General features: G+C 42.0%; 1 protein-coding gene across 1 annotated transcript in view; it reads left to right on the forward strand.

The window, feature by feature from the left end:
- Positions 1-6162: 6162 nt before the first annotated feature.
- Positions 6163-20514, forward strand: part of LOC144600411 (chromosome-associated kinesin KIF4-like) — a 39609-nt gene continuing 25257 nt past the window's right edge. Inside the window, exons 1-9 of the mRNA XM_078412004.1 lie at positions 6163-6266; positions 10122-10245; positions 10375-10489; positions 11667-11857; positions 13140-13229; positions 13570-13736; positions 13844-13938; positions 18759-18878; positions 19554-19729. Coding sequence (XP_078268130.1) covers positions 10123-10245; positions 10375-10489; positions 11667-11857; positions 13140-13229; positions 13570-13736; positions 13844-13938; positions 18759-18878; positions 19554-19729 — 1077 coding nt within the window. The 5' untranslated portion in view covers positions 6163-6266; position 10122. The remainder of the gene's footprint in view (positions 6267-10121; positions 10246-10374; positions 10490-11666; positions 11858-13139; positions 13230-13569; positions 13737-13843; positions 13939-18758; positions 18879-19553; positions 19730-20514) is intronic.

The raw sequence follows: 20514 nt of genomic DNA on the forward strand, positions 1-20514 counted from the left end.
GCATACTGGGACCCATCACCTCAACAATTAGCAGTTGTGGTCTGTGAACTAACATGACTATGAATGGGCATGTATAGATCTTAGTTTGGATACACAAATTTAGTCCTGGGTTTACATGAATTACCAGTTTCCTGATCAAACCTAAGTGTTTCGAGGTCTGATTTACTCCAGAAGTGAATATTATTAAACTGAGGTTACTCCACCTGCTCTGTTAAATGTAAAAGACTAAGTATTATTCCTGATATACCACCCAATGTTTATCCTTCCATCAACACACTAGGAAGAAATTAATAGGACATTTCTCTTATTGCTATTACTACATTTTACTATGCATATTTCCTGCCTTATCTGTTTACAAAAATAATAGTAAATATAGGTGGTTATTTTGTTGGTCTGTTTATTACTGTTTAAAGATGAAGTATATTAGATTTCTCTCACCACTGAATCCAAGTTAAGAATGCTTCACAATTGTTGATATTTTTAGGTGGTTGCTAATTGAACTTACAGGCTTGTTTGGGCCCTGCCATGAGGATCTTTTCTCCTCCACATCATCAATAGACAATAGACAATAGGTGCAGGAGTAGGCCATTCGGCCCTTCGAGCCAGCACCACCATTCAATGTGATCATGGCTGATCATTCTCAATCAGTACCCTGTTCCTGCCTTCTCCCCATACCCCCTGACTCCGCTATCCTTAAGAGCTCTATCTAGCTCTCTCTTGAATGCATTCAGAGAATTGGCCTCCACTGCCTTCTGATTTCAAAGATAGAGTTGCTGCCTAACAGTGCCAGAGACCTGGGTTTGATCCTGACAATGGGTGCCTTCTGTATGGAGTTTATACATGACCGCAAAGATTTTCATCCACCTTCCAATGACCTGCAGGTTTGTCAGTTAATTGGCTTCTGTAAAGTGGCCTGTTTGTAGGATGCCAAACTGTGATAACATAGAACTATTGTATGTGTGATTGGTAGTCAGTGCAGACTTGGTGGACAGAAAAGTCTGTTTCCACACTGTATCTTTAATACCAAACTAAAACTAAATGAGACCAGAGAAGTATCAATTCTCCCAGGGTTTTAGCCACGTCCCTCAAACAGTTCAAACATTTTGAATTGTGAGTTGGATCAGTGACGTTTTAAGAATTGTTGCCATATGCAGCAGTCCAAATTCAGGGCCTACATGTCTAGATCTCCTCAAGATCATCAAACAAAGCCATTTGCAAACTCCTTCACTGCAGCCATAAGGTTTCCCTAGGATAGTCAAAGAGACATGGACAATGATGATGTCAAATGGTGTGCTTTTATTTGTAAATGTGGCTTGGAATATTAGATTTTAATTTTTGAATTATTGACATGTGAACAAATGAACATTAAAAACCACAAAGGAAAAATAATATGTGGAACTGGTGTTTGGGGAATTAGTTTTCGTGACATTGTAAAAAAATGAATTGCTCAAGGAAGGGCTATTTTTATTTCCAAAAATAAACTTTATTCAGAATTAAATATATATACAAAACAAGAACAGTGAAAAACATTTCCGACATTCAGTGTCAATAGAGTCATATTGTATAGTCTTCGCAACTTTACATCAAGCACCCTTGCCACATTGGTGGCACCCTGGGGTGATGTCCCTTCCTTTGTTTGAGGGGACTCTATCCCTCAGTGTCCAGCAGTAGGATCCTAGACTGTGGTCCCCCACAGAACCTTGGCATTGAGTGCTCCAAGCTTCAACGAGTCCCTCAGCACGTAGTGTGGAACTGGCTGTCGGAAAAACAGTTGCCTCCTCCAGTCCTGCTTTTTAACTGCTTGCTGCATTACTATCAGGTGAATTTATGTCAATCAATCCCACGGCCCCACAAATTTTCCTTCTAACCTATCCTTCCCACATTCCCATCAACTCTCCCAGATTTTATCACCCACCTGCTGTAGGAGCAATTTACAACACACAATTAACCTACCAACCAGCATGTCGCAAGAATGTGGGAAGAAACCAGAACACATGTGGGAAGTTCATTTATTTGCAGAGAAAACATGCCAATGGACCTGCCACATTACTACTGTAGCTACGAGATCTGGTCAGAGACTGGTGGAAATTCGCATCCATGCATCCCAGACCCTTCTCTATCAATCTATAGAGGACAGGACAAGGCAAGGGTATGATGGAATACTCTAGGCTGCATGACTGCAGCTCCAACAACATTCAAAAACTCCACTTCATCCAGAACAAAGTAGACTGCTTGATTGATTACCCACCATCAACATTCTCCACCATAAACATTCACTCCCTTCAAGACCATTGCTCTGAGGTAGCTCCCTGAAAGTGGCAACACAAGTGGATAGGGTGGTAAAGAAGGCATATGGCATGCTTGCCTTCATTGATCAGATTACTGATTAAAAAAATTGGGAGATCTTTTGCAGCTGTATAAAACTTTTGTTAGGACGTATTCGGAGTATTGGTTGCTGCACTATTGGAAGGATGAGAAGACTTTGAAGAGGGTGAATAAGAAGTTCACCGGGATATCACCTGGACTGAAGTATATTGGCTCCAATGAGAGATTTGAACATATTTTGATTGTTTTCTCTGGAGTCTGCGGGGTATTCTGACAGATATATATATATAAAATTATGAGAGGCATGGGTAAGGTAGAGATGGTCAGAATTTTTGTTTCTATAGGATCAAATACTACTGGGAATAGGTTTAAAGCGAGATAGGGGAAATTTTAAAGATTTGCGAGGGAATAGAGGGAATAGAAGCCTGTTCCTGTGGTGTATTCTGTGTTCTACGTTCTTACATAGGGGACTGATCCTCAGCCCATGATGTAATACGTATCCATAAGTTCTGCCGAGTCATATATCAACCTTATACGTTGCCCTCCGGTTAAGAGACATTTGATCTTAGAAATTGCTTCAATGCATTTAAATTGTTTTCTAACACCATCCTAAAACCCCAATACTTTTTGTGAAATTCCCAAAAAGATCAATATTTTCAATCGGAAGGCTTACAGATTACCCTAGTAGGGATTGCCTGTGGGTTTTTTTTGTTTCTTTTCTCAGGATCTGTCAGAAGCCAATTCTTAATTATCTTTGGGAAGGGGTGTTGAATGGCCTTCTCGAACTGGAACATCAAAACATAATGGCACTGTGGATTTCTTTGTGTTATATTAGTTAAGAAAGGTTGCTCCTTGCCGGTAATGAGAATGCTGCGAGTCAATGGAGGCAGAAGCAGAAAAAGATGGACCCAATGACTACTATTAGCATCTGCAGCAAGAGCAGAAGAGTTAACAGATAAGAAAAATATAAAATACCACAAATCTTAAAGAGCATTAAAACATCTAGAAATACTCAGTTGTTCTACCAAAGCTACCAAATATATTTCCTTTGTCCATAGTGGACTTCTGTCAATGTTGCTGATGAAGATATTCCCAGAGTTGTGTAGGGGGATTTCAGGATATACATCTAGTGAAGATGAAGGAGTGTAAGGGGTAGGCGTTTCACATTGAGGGTGAGGCCATCCACATGAGAGGCCAGGGGAAGTGGTAGAGGCAGCTACGACTACAGCATCTAAAAGGCATTTGGAAAGGTACATGGATAAAAAAGACACAGAGGGTTATGGGCCTATGACAGGCAAAGATTAGCATAGATAGGCATCATGAGTTGGGCTGAACTATTCTACAATTCTAAGAGTGGTGCATATTTCCAAGTCAGGATGATGTTCGATTTGGAGGGCTGTTGCTTGAACCCTTTGATTCTATTGAGAGTTGCATGTTTAGAAGGTCCTGTCAATGTAGGCGAACTGTAATTGCAATGAAATATAAAAATGGTTATTTCTCACAAGATTTTAAAAGTAAAGAGTAGATACAAGGAAATGCAGATGCTGGAATCTTGTGTAGAACGCCAAGTGCTGGAGTAACTCAGCGGGCCAGGCAGCATCTTTGGAGGACATGGATAGATGATGTTTCTATTTAGACGACATCACCGTTCCAAGTCCTCCTTCTTTTGCCAACGTTACCTATCCAAGTCCTCCAGAGATGCTGCCTGGCCTGGTGAGTTACTTCAGCACTTGGTGTTGTTCTACGCAAGATTCCAGCATCTGTGGCTCTGTGTGTCTGTGTTTTACAGAAACATGAGTTATAGCAGAACTACTTGCACTATATATGCTCAACTAGGAAAATCATCCTACCCTGCATCAGCCTGTCAAGTTTTCAAAGAAATCCCATCACAATTTCAGAGAAGAGGCCACTATTCTGCCAGGCTACTCATCTTTCCCGGTATAAGTCCTGCTGTCTCACATCACACCATCTCACAACACTGTAGCTCTGCACAGGGGTAACATATTCATTTCTTGTATTAGTGGGGACTGAATCCACAACCTCATGAGTCAAAGCCAAAGGTGCTGCCAGATCTCAGCCAAAATAGCACGTTGAACAAAAACACGTACAAAATATTTCCGCTACTGAGCAGTTAGTTGAAATTAAAACCAATACCGCAATCGTTGAGTGATTTATATCTAAGCGGAAAATATTTAAGACACACTATAAATTAGGCAGCCTATGCCACACGAGCAGGAGGTTCACCATAGCAGCTGAGCCAAAAGAATAAATGCTGATGAAGGAACTGCAGATGCTGATTTACACCGAAGATGTTCACAAAATGCTGGAGTAACTCAGCGGGTCAGCCAGCATCTCTGGATAGAAGGAATGGGTGACGTTTCGGGTCAAGACCCTTCTTCAGACTCTGAATGCTGATGTTGACAATGATAACATCAATGTTTGTCAACAATCCTGGACATTTAAAATGGCAGTATATGTATAAAGGTTCAAAGGTCTGTTCATTGTCATGTGTACCAATTAAGGTGCAGTGAAACTCAAATTACCATACAGCCATACTAAAAAAAGTACTAAAACAAGACACACAACTACATAAAAGTTAACTAAAACATCCTCCACAGCGGATTTCCCACATTCCTCACTGTGATGTAAGGCAATAGTCTAAGCTTCTTCATCTTTATTCTCCCGCGGTTGGGGCAGTCGAACCATCCACAGTCGGGGCTTCCCCGGGACGGTCGAAGCTCCCGCGGTTGGAGCTCCCAAAGTCGATCTCCAACAATAGACGATAGACAATAGGTGCAGGAGTAGGCCATTCAGCCCTTCGAGCCAGCACCGCCATTCAATGCGATCATGGCTGATCACTCTCAATCAGTACCCCGTTCCTGCCTTCTCCCCATACCCCCTCACTCTGCTATCCTTAAGAGCTCTATCCAGCTCTCTCCTGAAAGCATCCAATGAACTGGCCTCCACTTCCTTCTGAGGCAGAGAATTCCACACCTTCACCACTCTCTGACTGAAAAAGTTCTTCCTCATCTCCGTTCTAAATGGCCCACCCCTTATTCTTAAACTGTGACCTCTTGTTCTGGACTCCCCCAACATTGGGGACATGTTTCCTGCCTCTAATGTGTCCAATCCCCTAATTATCTTATACGTTTCAATAAGATCCCCCTCATCCTTCTAAATTCCAGTGTATACAAGAGGCCACCAGCTCCACGATGTTAGGCCAAGATACGATACGGGAAAAAATTTTGCATCTCCGTCAAGAGATTAAAAAAGGTATTCCCCACCCCCACATAAAAGAAGCGAAAGAACACCAAAACATAGACATACATTTAACAAATACTATAAAACAACAAAGAAGGAAAAGACGAGACAGACTGTTGGTGTGGCAGCCAGCAATGACCAACCTAGGCAACCGGGACAGATTTAGAGGTATATGGGTTCAAATGCAGGGAGGTGGGACCAGTGTAGATGGGACATGTTGGTTAGCATAGACAAGTTGGGCCGAAGGGCCTGTTTCCACGCTGTCTGGCTCTATGACTCCAGATAGACACAACATGCTGGAGTAACTCAGCGGGACAGGCAGCATCGCTGGAGAAAAAGAATGGGTGACGTTTTGGATTGAGACCCTTTTTCAGACTCCATGTCTCTGACTCCATGACTCACGCCATCTTCTCCATCCGCTGACATTGACCAGCGCCGTTTCCATGGCGACCGCCGCTGACCCCCCGCGCCCGTGACGCAATGAACCGACGCAAGGAGCGTTCTGCGTCATCACGCCCGTTGCAGGCGGCCGCTGATTGGCTGAGCGCGGCCTACCGGAGGATTTGAATGTGTGTCGGAGCGGCGGGCGGTTGGAGCGAGAGAGTGGAGGGTGAGCAACAACCCGGAGCGGGGTTGGACGGGACGGCGCTGCAAACTACGGGAACGACAATAACTTGAAGGTGGGGATTTGCAACTGCTTGACCGAAGGCAAGAAAGAGCTGTCTGGGCAAGGGGAAGAGTACGTCAGCCCTGCGATGGCCTCTGAATGTCGAGCTACACATAGATTTATCATGTTAGGCCGCTGAACAATCTTCCCCCTGAAATGTACTCTCTTCCCTTTAATGAGAACGGGTACAATGACCAGGGCATCATATTCTGGATTAGTATGGATTCTAAGATTGTACTCGTGTTGATTAAGTACGCTAATCAACTCGAGTACAATCCTTGAATCCGTACTAAACCAGATTTTTTTTTGCCCTGGTTGATTAACCAGTATATAGACACAAAATGCTTAGTAGGGGATTGGCTGATTAACCAGTACGTCGCCGGTCTGGTGGGTTGCTCATAGTTTAATTGCTTCTGGACAAAAAGCTCCTAGAACTATCATTTCTGTATCCAAACTCATTCGATGATAGACAAAACATTGGAGGAACTCAGCGGGTCGCGCTGCATTTTGTGTCTTTGGTGTAGATCAGCATCTGCATTTCCTTTTTTTCACATTATTAATTTATTCTATCCACGTGGCTTGAAAATCAATTTTACGTGCTAACTACTATTTCAGGTAAATGCCCCAAGTTCCCCACATTCTAATTTCAGCCTCTTTCCCTTTTGCAGTTAAAAATAAAGTGTTGCCTTATTTACATTGCAGAGGCCTTACTTGTGGCTCTCTGTCTTGTATACCTACCTTTTGAATTTAAATATTTTATTTGCATTTGATTTCAGATTTTTTTAAATCAACCACATCTTGCAATTTCTTTTCATCTGTAATCTCTAGTGCATTCCCTTAAACAGTCGCCCAACCAAAGGCAGTATCCTACAATTATTTGGAATCATTTGTTTGGTTTCCTACTACAAACTTTTAACTCTCCCTGGAAATGTTTTTGAAATCTTTCACCGATTTGGCTGTGTTTGAAATATTTATTGGCTTTGAGGGGGCTTTGGTTATGTCAATGGGAAGGATTGCTGAACCTCTGAGGAGTACCATGCAACCTATCCATTATCTCCAGAGATGCTGCCTGGCTGTTACTCCAGCACTTTCTGTCCTTTCTTTTTAAACCAACTTCAGGAGTCCTTGTTTCTACATGGTATCTTTATTGTTAAACTGATTGAACTGAATCTGTTTTATAGTTCATCCATAATTCATTTCACTGTACCTTAATTGGTACATGTGACAATAAACTGACCGTGAAACCTTGAGAAACCACTACCAACATGCAGTATTTAATTAATGGTGTATTAATCCCTGTATACTTACTTGTTTCTTCTGTTTCTGTACTTTAAAATGTATTTTACCTTGATCAGATTAGGTTTAAAAAAACATTTAGTTGTAACAAGATTTACAATTCCTCAAAGTAAAATAGTGCAATGTAAACATTTTCCACTGAACTCCACCAATAATTTAAAACTACTTAAGCGAAGGCAAACCTTGCTACAACACCAACATTGGATATTCCCCGAAGAAAGACACAAAGCTGGAGGAACTCAGTGGGACAGGCAGCATCTCTGGAGAGAAGGAATGGGTGATGTTTTGGGTCGAGGCCCTTCAGATTCCCCAGTTAGCATTTAAGCCAGACTGTACAACTAAATCAGTCAGTCTTTAATGAAGTTTATTTTGACAATGTGCTTGCATACGAGGATTCACCACCTTGCATCTTGCTGACTCGTGTTTGTGGTTTGCAAACAACCAACTAAACTGGAAATAATGATTGGAAGATCTGTTCTATTGGGTCTGTGTAAGATCACCCACTGTACTTGTGTATTAATGGCAACTGGAAAAGAGGCACTGGAAAAGTTGAAAATTTGCCAATATAAATTCTTTAACACCAGTGACATAGAAAATAGGTGCAGCAGTAGGCCTTTTGGTCCTTCAAGCCAGCACCACCATTCAATATCATCATGGCTGATCATCCAAAATCAGTTTCCCGTTCTTGCTTTTTTCCCCATAATCCCTTGATTCTTTAGCCCCATGAGCTAAATCTAACTCTCTCATAAACATCCAATGAATTGGCCTCCACTCCCTTCTGTGGCAGAGAATTTCACAGATGCACAACTCTGGGTGAAAGTTTTTCCTCATCTCAGTCCTAAAAGGCCTGCCCTTTATTCTTAAACTGTGACCCCAGGTTCTGGGCTCTCCCAACATCAGGAACATTTTTCTTGCATCTAGCCTGTCCAATCCTTTAAGAATTTTATATGTTTCTATAAGATCCCCTTTCATCCTTCTGATTTCCAGTGAATACAAGCCCAGTCGACCCATTCTTTCATCATATGTCAGTCCCGCCATCCTGGGAATTAACCTGGTGAATCGACGCTGCACTCCCTCAATAGCAATAATGTCCTTCCTCAAATTAGGAGACCAAAACTGCACCCAATACTCCAGGTGCAGTCTCGCCAGAGCCCTGTACAACTGCAGTAGGACCTTGTTCTTAAGCTCAAACCCTCTCGCAATGAAGGCCAACCAATAATTGGATGTCAGTCCAATTATTCATGCTTTCTCTTTTCAACCCCACCCCCTGCATGTCCTGGCCTCGTGAAGGAAAAGGTGAAATATTTTGTATTTTCATGACGTATAAACCTGAGTAAATCTCCCCAGTTACATTGCAAAATCTTAAGCTTTTTGATATTCCAGAATTGGCCCACAATGGAGCATAATGCCCAATATTTCTGCTGCAAAGCCATATATTTATTTAGTGCTGCTTTTCCTGCAGCTATCTCAAGTTGTCTATTAAGTACTTAATGATGCAAACTGTCTATTGCTATAAAGCCAAGCAGCCCTAACTTGTATTTATTCACGAAATGCTGGAGTAACTCAGCAGATCAGGCAGCATCTCAGGAGAGAAGGAATGGGTGGCGTTTTGGGTCGAGACCCTACTTCAGACTGGTGTCGGGGGCGGGACAAAGGAAGGATATAGGTGGAGACAGGAAGACAGTGGGAGATCTGGGAAGGGGGAGGGGAAGAGAGGGACAGAGGAACTATCTAAAGTTGGAGAAGTCAATGTTCATACCACTGGGCTGCAAGCTGCCCAGGCGAAATATGAGGTGCTGTTCCTCCAATTTCTGGTGGGCCTCACTATGGCACTGGAGGAGGCTCATGACAGAAAGGTCAGACTGGGAATGGGAGGGGGAGTTGAAGTGCTCAGCCACCGGGAGATCAGATTGGTTAAGGCGGACTGAGCGCAGGTGTTGAGCGAAGCGATCGCCGAGCCTGCGTATGATTTCACCGATGTGAAGAAGTTGACATCTAAAGCAGCGGATGCAATAGATGAGGTTGTAGGATGTGCAGGTGAACCTCTGTCTCACCTGGAAAGACAGTCTTTCCAGGCTCCAATCTAAAACCCACGCAGGTCACGGGGAGAACGTACAAACTATAGATGGCGCCCGTAGTCAGGATCAAACCCGAGTCTCCGGCGCTGCATTAGCTTTAAGGCAGCAACTCTACTGCTGTGCCACCGTGCCGCCACGTAGGCTTGGCAGTAAAATATATCAAGCAGAAGATCTTATTTTTCGTTCCTCTTCCCACATGCAAATCTTTCCACTCTATTAATGATTGTAAAAGTTAGTATGTACATTTGTTCTTAAATGTTCTCAATTATTGCCATATTTTTCTTGTTGCTTGACCTCTGAACTGCCTTTTACATTTTTGCACTTTCTCTTGTCAGACTTTGATTTGCTAATTGGTAAATTTGATCACATTTATCTCCCCAAACCTCTGGCATTTGTCTAGTTAGTTCCATTAACCACTTCAATGTTTGAATCTGATGAGTATGTTTCAGATAAAATGTGCACTTGGCAATTCGACCCAATCTTATCTGTTGCAGAATGGTAAGAGAAGAAGAAAAGGTAATTCCAGTACGAGTGGCCTTGCGCTGTCGACCACTTGTACGCAAAGAAATTGAGGAAGGATGTCAGATGTGCTTAACATTTACACCAGGAGAGCCACAGGTAATAATTTAGTCGTTTAATAGCTCGTGTGGATTTGGTGTTTCAGTAGAAGATTGGAATATTTGGGCAAGAACGAACCTAATGTTATCTTCATCATGTGGTGTGTTTTTGTTTTCTTCCATATTACAGGTGATTTTGGGCGTAAACAAGTGTTTTTCATATGATTATGTCTTTGATCCGTGTGCTGAGCAAGAAGAAGTGTTTAAGGTCACTGTTGATCCCCTCATTCAGGGAATATTCAAAGGTACTAACATTCTACTATACATATTAATGAAAAGCTTGAAGTTTTGTTTTTGTGTTGCTTGTTGATTACCATTGGTGGCAGCTTTTTGTCAAATCTTTTGACTCTTCCACCTGTCACATATTTGATAACTTTTATAAGTACACATCCTGTTCTAATAATCTGAAAATATAGTTAGCAGTTTTGACATTGATTTATTGTCAGACTTACCGAGTTCGAGATTCACTGGGAAAACTGTACGTTGCGTACCACACCAGGCAGATCTTGCATGAGTACAACAGGTAATGCAACAAAAAAAAAAGAGTGCAGAATATATTGTTAGAGCTACAAAGAAAATGTCAGAAAAACGTACGAGATCTTCGAGGTAGATTGGGAATATATCCTTGGTGATGAAAGGTCTGTTCAAAAGTGTGCTAAATGTGGGGAGATGCTGTTCTTGAATCTGGTGGTACTTGCTGTAAAGTGTTTTAAAAATTCTGTCAAACTAGAGGGAAGGGAAAGGGAGAATGACTGGCTGCTTTCCTGAGGTATCGTGGAATGCAGTGTCGATTTGGATGTGGAGGGACGTTAGTTTATGTTATGAATTGGGCTGCATCCTGCAAATCTCTGCAATTTCTTGAGGTCTTGGGCAGAGTAGATGCCATACCTGGCTGTAATGCATCCCGATACTCTGCTTTCTATGGTACTTTGTAGAAATTGGGAAGAGACATTGGGGACCTGCCAGGTTTCCACAATCGTCTAAGTAGAAGTGTTGGTGTGCTCTCTAGACTGTAATAGTCATGTGGTTGGGCTGGGTCAAGTTGTCCTTATTAACACCTAGGACTTTGAAGCTCCCAACCATCTTCATTCAGCCCCATTGATGCAGACTGGGGTGTGTACTCCATCCTGCTTGCTCAAGTCAGTTACTAGCTCCTTTGTTCTGCTAAATCTGTCAACAAGCAAGCGTACTTACTTGGGGGCTGGGTGGTCATTAAAGCTTTGAATTGGTGGGTGCTCTTGGATCGACATGAATGCTAGTTCGTGGCCAGCTCCAATTTTGTTTCCTTAAAGTTTACTAGAATATCCACTTACAATCGGACTCTGTCAAGCAAGTCTTTAAGCATTTTAAACATTGATGATTACTTATTGTGTCCTTTATGATAGCGTTGACCTTTTTGTTTAATCTCTTGTACTTTTCTAGGATACAATGCTACAGTGCTGGCCTATGGACAGACTGGCTCTGGAAAGACCTTTTCAATGGGTGGCACATTCATGTCTGGACAGGAGGGAGATCCAGGTGTTGGTGTCATTCCAAGAGTAATAAACATGCTCTTTAAGATGATTGAAGATAATTCAGAAAATGACTTTGCATTAAAGGTCTCCTATCTAGAGGTGAGGGAAGGCTGAGATTGTGGATCCATTAAGACAATTTCTGAAAAATGTCCTTGTGTCCTTGCTGCACATCGTTCTGTTGCCTCATGGTCCCTCGACTACCTCCTAAATTCTCACCGCTTACATTTTCAATGATACTTTTTTGTCATGCGTCCACAGGTACAGTGCATTTTTTTACACTCAGTGACAATCCTCCTATGCATTGGCACAATCATATTAAGTATAATAGTGTAAGATAGTAGACCACAATGCGTCAGTACACGAGTCATAGAAAATATTTGCAGGAGTAGGCCATTCAGCCCTTCGAGCCAGCCTTACCATTCAATATGATCATGGCTGATCATCCAGAATCAGAAACCCATTCCTGCTTTCTCGCCATATCCCTTGTTTCTATTTGCCCCAAGAGCTATATATAACTCTCTCTTGAAAACATCCAGTGAATTGGTCTCCACTGCCTTCTGTGGCAGAGAATTCGACAGATTTGCAACTCTCTGGGTGAAAAAGTCTTTCCTCTTCTCAGTCCTAAATGGTCTATCTTATTCTTAAACTGTGACCCCTGGTTCTGGACTCCTAAGATGGGAAACATTTTTCCTGCATCTAGCCTGTCCAATCCCTTAAGAATTTTATGTTTCTATATAAGATCACCTCTCATCCTTCTAAATTCCAGTGAATATACTCAGTCGTCACGTTCTTTTATCATATGTCAGTCCCGCCATCCCGGGAATCTACGCTGCACTCCCTCAATAGCACGAATGTCCTTCATCAAATTAGGTTATTGTAAATAACTGGAGTCCCAGCACTGAGCCTTGCAGCACCCCACTAGTCATGGCCTGGCATTCTGAAAAGGGCCTGTTAATTCCTACTCTTAGCCATGTTTAGTTGCTATCCTACGCCCTACATTATAGAAGCTTCCTAACTTGAATAAATTGCAAAGGATGGTGTTTTTTTCAATCGATCATGAGCAATGTGGCAACTAGGCATCTGTACTTCCGTAACATTAAACCAATTTTGTGGGACAGGGATGTAGCCGTAGAATTTGAATTGTTTGGGAAGGAAGGAGTTGAATGAAAAATGGGCAAAGACAATAAGTTGCTTGTTGGAAATGATCACTCTGAAAACTGCCTTTCCACTGGTTACAAGTTGCCTGTGGAAACTTGTGTAATTTAGTATTGAAGATAAACCTTTGGGTTTTTTTGGGGGGGTACTAAATTGATACATTTTCAGGGCTGCAGTTTGAAATTATTACAATTATGTTAAAACTACACTTCTTATTGTCCTAAAGATCTATAATGAGGAGATTTTGGACTTATTGGATACATCTCGGGAGAAATCACAGATCCACATTAGAGAAGATCCCAAAGATGGAATAAAGGTATGCATGACATTTCCTTCCTTACAATTGCCAATATGTGCCTTCTATATATTGAAGATGTGATTGACATTCTACATACCTAATCTGTTTGTCTGATGCCACATTTTCAACTGGTGACATCTGTTTAAAATTGACAAGAGCAGACATTCTGCAGAGGCAATTCATTTTCTAAATAAATGCTCTAAAGGGCAATTACATTCTGGAGAATAATCTGCAGATCTGGATTCTAGTCGGGTTGGTTTGGGTGTGTTAATGTTTCTGTTGTTTTCAACTTCCCTTGATTTTTTGAACACTCTTAAATATTCCTTTCTTGTAGAACTTTTTTATTTAATTCTCTCAGATTGTAGGACTGATAGAAAAGAATGTAAACACTGCCGTGGATATGGTGGGATGCCTGGAGCAAGGGAATTCTATAAGGACAGTCGCTGCAACAGCTATGAACTCCCAGTCATCCCGATCGCATGCCATCTTCACTATTGCTGTCGAGCAGAGAAAGAACAGTGACAAGTAAATATTGTTGGTTGAATTAATAGATTTCCTAAATGGTAAATGTGCAAGTGTTGTAATATGCCTGCTTCAAAGTACTAACTGACTGTCTGTCCACCTTTTCACAGAAACTACTACATCCATTCCAAATTCCATCTGGTAGATCTGGCAGGGTCAGAGCGGCAAAAGAAAACCAAAGCTGAAGGTGACCGCCTGAAAGAAGGTAATTTTATCCTGAAAAATGTTATCTATAAAATAAGGGGACAAATGTGGGAGTATGAGTACTTTGACTCTGCTATTCTGAGTTGGGATTGTTTTATTTTTCCAAGTGTTTCATAGAACATTCCTTTTTATTTGAAAGTATTAAATCTCCGAGTCTGTTCAGATCTTCAAATTGGGGTTCCTCTTTGCAGTTGGTCAGTTGTAAGTCATGGACAATCATTTTTAATTAATTCACAGGAAAAAATGGAGAGAGGATCTAAGTTTTCAGTTAACTTTTTAAGAAAGATTTGCTGGCATAATGCTGGCTGCGTGTTCCAGCACGTGGCTACCATTCTTCAACATATAACAAATAATCAACAAAGCTTGTTTTAATGAGTGTGGACGAGGAGGTCAAGAGCATTGGGAATAACTAGCCATTTTTGTGAATCTCTCACAAAGAACTAAATCTAAATAAATCAACATGCAATTGGCAGAACTTAGCAATAGATTAAAACAAACCCCTGCAGTATAGCCATATCCAGTCATGGATGATGAGGAATAAAACAGCTGATCTGAGACGACAATCCTAAGAACCCCTCTGAGCATTAGCTAAGTCAAGTTTGTGAATGCCATGGACAGGACTGATCATTTGCATTCTTCAGTAGAGGCAGGAAACATGTTCCCAATGTATTAGAGGCAGGAAACATGTTCCCAATGAATTAGAGGCAGGACACATGTTCCCAATGTTGGGGGAGTCCAGGGATCACAGTTTAAGAATAAGGGGTCGGCCATTTAGAACAGAGATGAGGAAAAACTTTTTCAGTCAGAGAGTTGTAAATCTGTGGAATTCTCTGCCTCAGAAGGCAGTGGAGGCCAATTCTCTGGAGGCTTTCATGAGAGAGCTAGATAGAGCTCTTAAAGATAGCAGAGTCAGGGGGTATGGGGAGAAGGCAGGAACGGGGTACTGATTGTGAATGATCAGCCATGATCACATTGAATGGCGGTGCTGGATCGAAGGGCTGAATGGCCTACTCCTGCACCTATTGTCTATTCAACCAGAAGTAGATGGTCTTTCTTGGCCATCTGCCTGAGGTCTCTTTTTGTAGAGATACAGCATGGAAATTGGCCACTTTTGGCTGACTAACCCATGCTGACCATCCATCACCTGTATACACTAGTTTCTTATCCTATTTTCTCATTCATTCCCTACACATTGGGGGCAATTTAACTTGCAAACATGCATTTCTTTTGGATTTTCCCCTCTCCCTAGATCTTCCCCTCTCACTAGTGATTTATAAGGAAGCCTGACCAAACCACATGGACTGATTTATTTTTAGAAAGAGATCCAGAGGGTTTTTTTGTTTGAGGCTTCAATTTTCTTTCTCCTACAAATGCACCATGTCAGTGATGTGTGAACCTGGATTTAAAGCAACAATGATAGATTATTGGATAGATCAGAAGGCTATATTCAAAGCCTCTGGGGACCACTTTGGTGGTAAGAATAGGAAGGCTGATTATTATCTGAATGTTGTCAAGTTAGGAAAAGGGGACGTACAACGAGATCTGGGTGACCTAGTGCATCAGTCACTGAAAGGCAGCAAGCAGGTACAGCATGCGGTGAAGAAAGCCAATGGAATGTTGGCCTTCATAAAAGAGGAGTTGAGTATAGGAGCAAATAGGTCCTTCTGCAGTTGTACAGGGCCCTGGTGAGACCGCACCTGGAGCACTATGCAGTTTTGGTCTCCAAATTTGAGGAAGGATATTCTTGCTATTGAGGGCGTGCAGCGTCGGTTCACTAGGTTAATTCCCGGAATGGCGGGACTGTCATATGTTGAAAGACTGGAGCGACTAGGCTTGTATACACTGGAATTTAGAAGGATGAGAGGGGATCTTATTGAAACATAAGATTATTAAGGGATTGGACACGTTAGAGGCTATTGTCTATTGACCGTGGCCAAGAAGGCAATTTTGCAGAGAAGTTGTTCAAATGAAAAATGATCAGCATGGTTTTGTTCGTGGGAGGGCGTGTCTCACAAATCTGATTATTTTTGAAGACATGAGCAAAAAGGTTGAGGGCAGAGCTGTTGATGTTGTGAACATGGACTTTAAGACGTTCGCCAAGCCACATGGTAGGCTGCTCTGGAAGGTTGGTTCTCATGGGATCCAAGGAGAGATTGCTTAATGAATAGCAAATAGGCTCCATGGAAGGAAGCAGAGGGTGATGGTGGAAGGTTGCTTCACAGAATGGAGGCCTGTCTAGTGGTGTGCCACAGGGTTCGGTGCTGGGCCCGTTACTGTTTGTCATCTACGTCGATGATGTGGATGAGAACATACAGTGCAAGATTAGCAAGTTTGCTGATGATACAAAAGTTAGTGGTTTTGCAGATAGTGAAGATGGTTGTGAACGATTGCAGCAGGATCTGGACCGATTGGCCAGGTGGGTGGAGGAATGGTTGATGGAATTTAATACAGAGAAGTGTGAGGTGTTGAAGTTTGGGACGTCGCATAAGGGCAAGACCTACACAGTAAAAGGTAGGCCTCTGGGTAGTGTTGTAGAGCAGAGGGATCTTTGAGTACAGGTGCTTGACTCCTTGAAGGTTGAGTCGCATGTAGATAAGGTGGTCAAAAAGGCTTTTGGCACTTTGGCCTTCATCAGTCAGAGTATTGAGTATCGAAGTTGGGAGGTCATGTTGTATAAGACGTTGGTAGGACCGCATAAAGAATATTGTGTTCAGTTCTGGGCACCATGTTATAGGAAAGATATTGTCAAGCTTGAAAGGGCTCAGAAAAGATTTACAAGGATATTGCCAGGACTAGTGTGTGTGAGCTATAGGGAGAGGTTGAGTAGGCTGGGTCTCTATTCCATGGTGTGCAGGAGGATGAAGGGAGATCTTATAGAGGTGTACAAAATCATGAGAGGAATGGATTGGGTAGATGCAGTGTCTTTTACCCAGAGTAGGGGAATCGAGGACCAGAGGACATAGGCTCAAGGTGAAGGGGAAAAGATTTAATAGGTGGATGTATGGAACAAGCTGCCAGAGGAGGTAGTTGAGGCTGGGACTATCCAATCGTTTAAGAAACAGTTGGACAGGTACATGGATAGGACAGGTTTGGAGGGTTATGGAACAAGCGCAGACAAGTGGGACTAGGGTAGCTGGGACATTGTTGGCCGGTGTGGAGGGGGGGGGGGGGGGGTTGGGCCGAAGGGCCTGTTTCCACACTGTATCAATCTGACACTATGATTTCTGTGATAGAAGCTGGTCTTTGTCAAATTAATTAACTGCATGATATTCATTCCTTGTTATATCCAGAAATGTCTAAGCACGATACAGCAAAGGTTAATGCTGAATACTGCTACTCTAGAATTAAATTTGCCTTTAGTATATCCAGAACACTAACAGATAGAAAATTTGAAAGAATTGGTTAGAAAAGTGGCTTCATGAAAGGAAGCAGAGGGTGATGGTGGAAGGTTGCTTCTCGGACTGGAGGCCTGTGACTAGTGGTGTGCCTCAGGGTTCGGTGCTGGGCCTGTTACTGTTTGTCATCTATAGCAATAAATTGGATGAGAACATACATGGCAAGATTAGCAAGTTTGCCAATAATACAAAAGTGGGTGGTTTTGCAGATAGTAAAGATGATTGTGAAAAATTGTAGCAGGATCTTGATTGATTGGCCAGGTGGGCTGAGGAATGGTTGATGGAATTTAATAGAGAGAAATGTGAGGTGTTGCATTTTGGGACGTCTAACATGGGCAGGACCTACACCATTAATGGTAGGGCTCTGTGAAGTGTTGTAGAACAGAGGGATCTAGGAGTGCAGGTGCATGGCTCCTCGAAGGTTGCATCACAGGTAGATAAGGTGGTCACAAAGGCTTTTGGTGCATTGGCTTTTATCAGTCAGAGTATTGAGTAGAGAAGTTGGGAGGTTATGTTGCAGTTGTACAAGATGTTGGTGAGACCACATTTGGAGTATTATGTTCAGTTCTGGGCACCATGTTATAGGAAAGATGTCAAAAGGGTACAGAGAAGATTTATGAGGATTAGAGGGTCTGAGCTATAGGCAGAGGTTGAGTAGGCTGGGACACTATTCCATGGAGCGCAGGAGGATGAGGGGTGATCTTATTAGAGATGTCTAAGATCATGAGAGGAATAGATCGAGTAGATGCACAGATTTGCTTGCCCAGAATAGGTGAATCGAGGACCAGAGGACATAGGTTTAAGGTGGTTGGGAAAAGATTTAATGGGAATCTGAGGAATAACGTTTTTGCACTAATGGTGGTGGGTGTATGGAACAAGCTGCCAGAGGAGGTAGTTTAGGCTGGGACTATCCTAATGTTTAAAAAACAGTTATACAGGTACATGGGTAGGATAGGTTTGGAGGGACATGTACCAAACGCAGGCAGGTGGGACGTGTAGCTGGGACATGTTGGCTGATGTGGGCAAGTTGAGCGGAAGGGCCTGTTTCCACAGTGCATCACTGTCTATGCCGAGCATCCACTCAAAATGTGGGGAAAATAAACAGCAAAGTGGAGGATGATCTTATCTGATGACTTTCACCTCCTTTTTGTTCCAGTCGTTAAAGCTTCTATGCTTCACCAGTCTTGGCAAAATTATGATGAGCTGTCACGTTGAACTGTCTGAGGTTCTCCCTCGGTGCTGTTGAGCAGGGGAACTCTAGATTTTGTAGTGAAATCTCCAGATGGCAAGTCTTGATCTCAGGATTGTTGGATCACTTAGCTTAACCATTCTCATTGACATTTGTTCCAAGGAGCAGTAGCTCCCTATTGGGTTGCAGGATTTGTGTTGTGTATTCTGTGGATGTCCTAATATAATCTTGTTACAGGGATTAATATCAACCGTGGATTGTTGTCCCTTGGCAATGTCATCAGTGCACTAGGAGATGAGAATAATCGCAACGGTTTTGTACCATATCGTGACTCAAAGCTAACACGATTGCTTCAAGGTGAGATTCTGATTTTAAAGGTTTATTGTGTGTATGAGTGTCTATTCCAAATGAGTATTTCTATTTGCGCTCCTTGATATTTCCATTTCAAATATAAGAAGGAAGACGATTGAACTTACTCCTCGTAGTTGATTACCATAGGGTGGTTGGTGTGTACTTATTTCCCAATTTTCTTTTTCCCAAATGCTTTTTCTTGTGCCAATTTGCTGATAGTGCCAAAGTACCAAGGCTCGGTAATCAATTCTCACTTCACTTACAAGTCTGCTCTTTGTTAACATGGGATCATACAGACAATACACCCATGATAAAATATGTGTAATTTTTCTCTTAATCCCCTCCCATAAACTGTTGGTCCTTTTTCAGTTTGTACAAGCTTAATTTGGACAGAGATTTTTGTGGCCAATAGTCAATATGAAGATCATTGGTTTCATTAGATGAAAAATTTGGAAGGTCACTTGTGTTGCAAACGATGTTACTAAAGTTAGACCTGCTATCTGGACCCAGAGTGGCTCAATGTTTGCAGTAAAGAGTTGCAATAGAGAACATGGGATTTGATGTCCTTCAGTTTTGTGTTTTAGTGTTTTCTCGAATGTATGTTTTACTGTAAAGTAGAAATTCTTGCCCGTTCCAGCTGAATTTTTCAACAGAAGTCGCTGACTGATCTTGTCCTTTCAGACTCGCTTGGTGGAAACAGCCACACATTGATGATAGCTTGCGTCAGTCCTGCTGATTCAAATCTGGAGGAGACTCTAAATACACTCCGTTATGCTGACAGAGCAAGGAAGATAAAGAATAAGCCTGTGGTTAACTTTGATCCCCAGGTGGCTGAACTACAACGCCTTAAACAACAGGTAGAATTCACTATGGGGCTACATCCACTGGTGCAAAATATCGTTTACTGCTGATATCGTCTAATATACATCCTTCCAAAAAAAGGCAGTTTCTCTTGCAGAGCACCAACTGCAATTCAATATAAAGATTTGTAATGCTGAAGTAATAATACAATTGCAAACTGAACCACGAAAATAAAAAAGTCATAACATTTTAAACTGACTTCCAAGTGCAAGATAGAAAAATTGCATTATGAATGGTTTTGGGACAAGCAGAATTTCCATATTTCCTTGCAACCTATGATGCCATTTGGCAGTTCAGTCTTTGTTGGTTCTTGGGTCAATCCCATTTCCCCCACTTAATCTCTTTGTTCACTCGTATACCCTTCATTCTCCTACAATCCATCAACACTGGGTGTGATAAACAGGAGTGAATTAAACTAGCAACCAGCATGTCTTTGGAAGGTGAGAAGAAACTAGAGCACCCCAGGGGAAACCCATGCAGTTTTGGAGAACATATAAACTGCATAGGTGCAATACGAGGTCATAATCAAACTTGGGTTGGTGGAGCAGTAAGGCAACTACACTACCAGTGGTGCCGCTGGGCTGCAAAATGTTTTGTTTAATGATGACAATTTGTTTTAGTTCATTACATTTATGGCTGTTGTTGCAATTTCTGGCTTTGCATAATCTTGACTGTCATATTCCATTCTGCAGAGAAGAGAATCCATCTACACAGATTTGACTATTCTTTGGTTCTCTTGGCATCCATTAAATGAAACATTCTTGTGTGTGATTCTAGTTTT

The sequence above is a fragment of the Rhinoraja longicauda genome, chromosome 15 (assembly GCF_053455715.1).
Source record: "Rhinoraja longicauda isolate Sanriku21f chromosome 15, sRhiLon1.1, whole genome shotgun sequence".
NCBI lineage: Eukaryota > Metazoa > Chordata > Chondrichthyes > Rajiformes > Arhynchobatidae > Rhinoraja > Rhinoraja longicauda.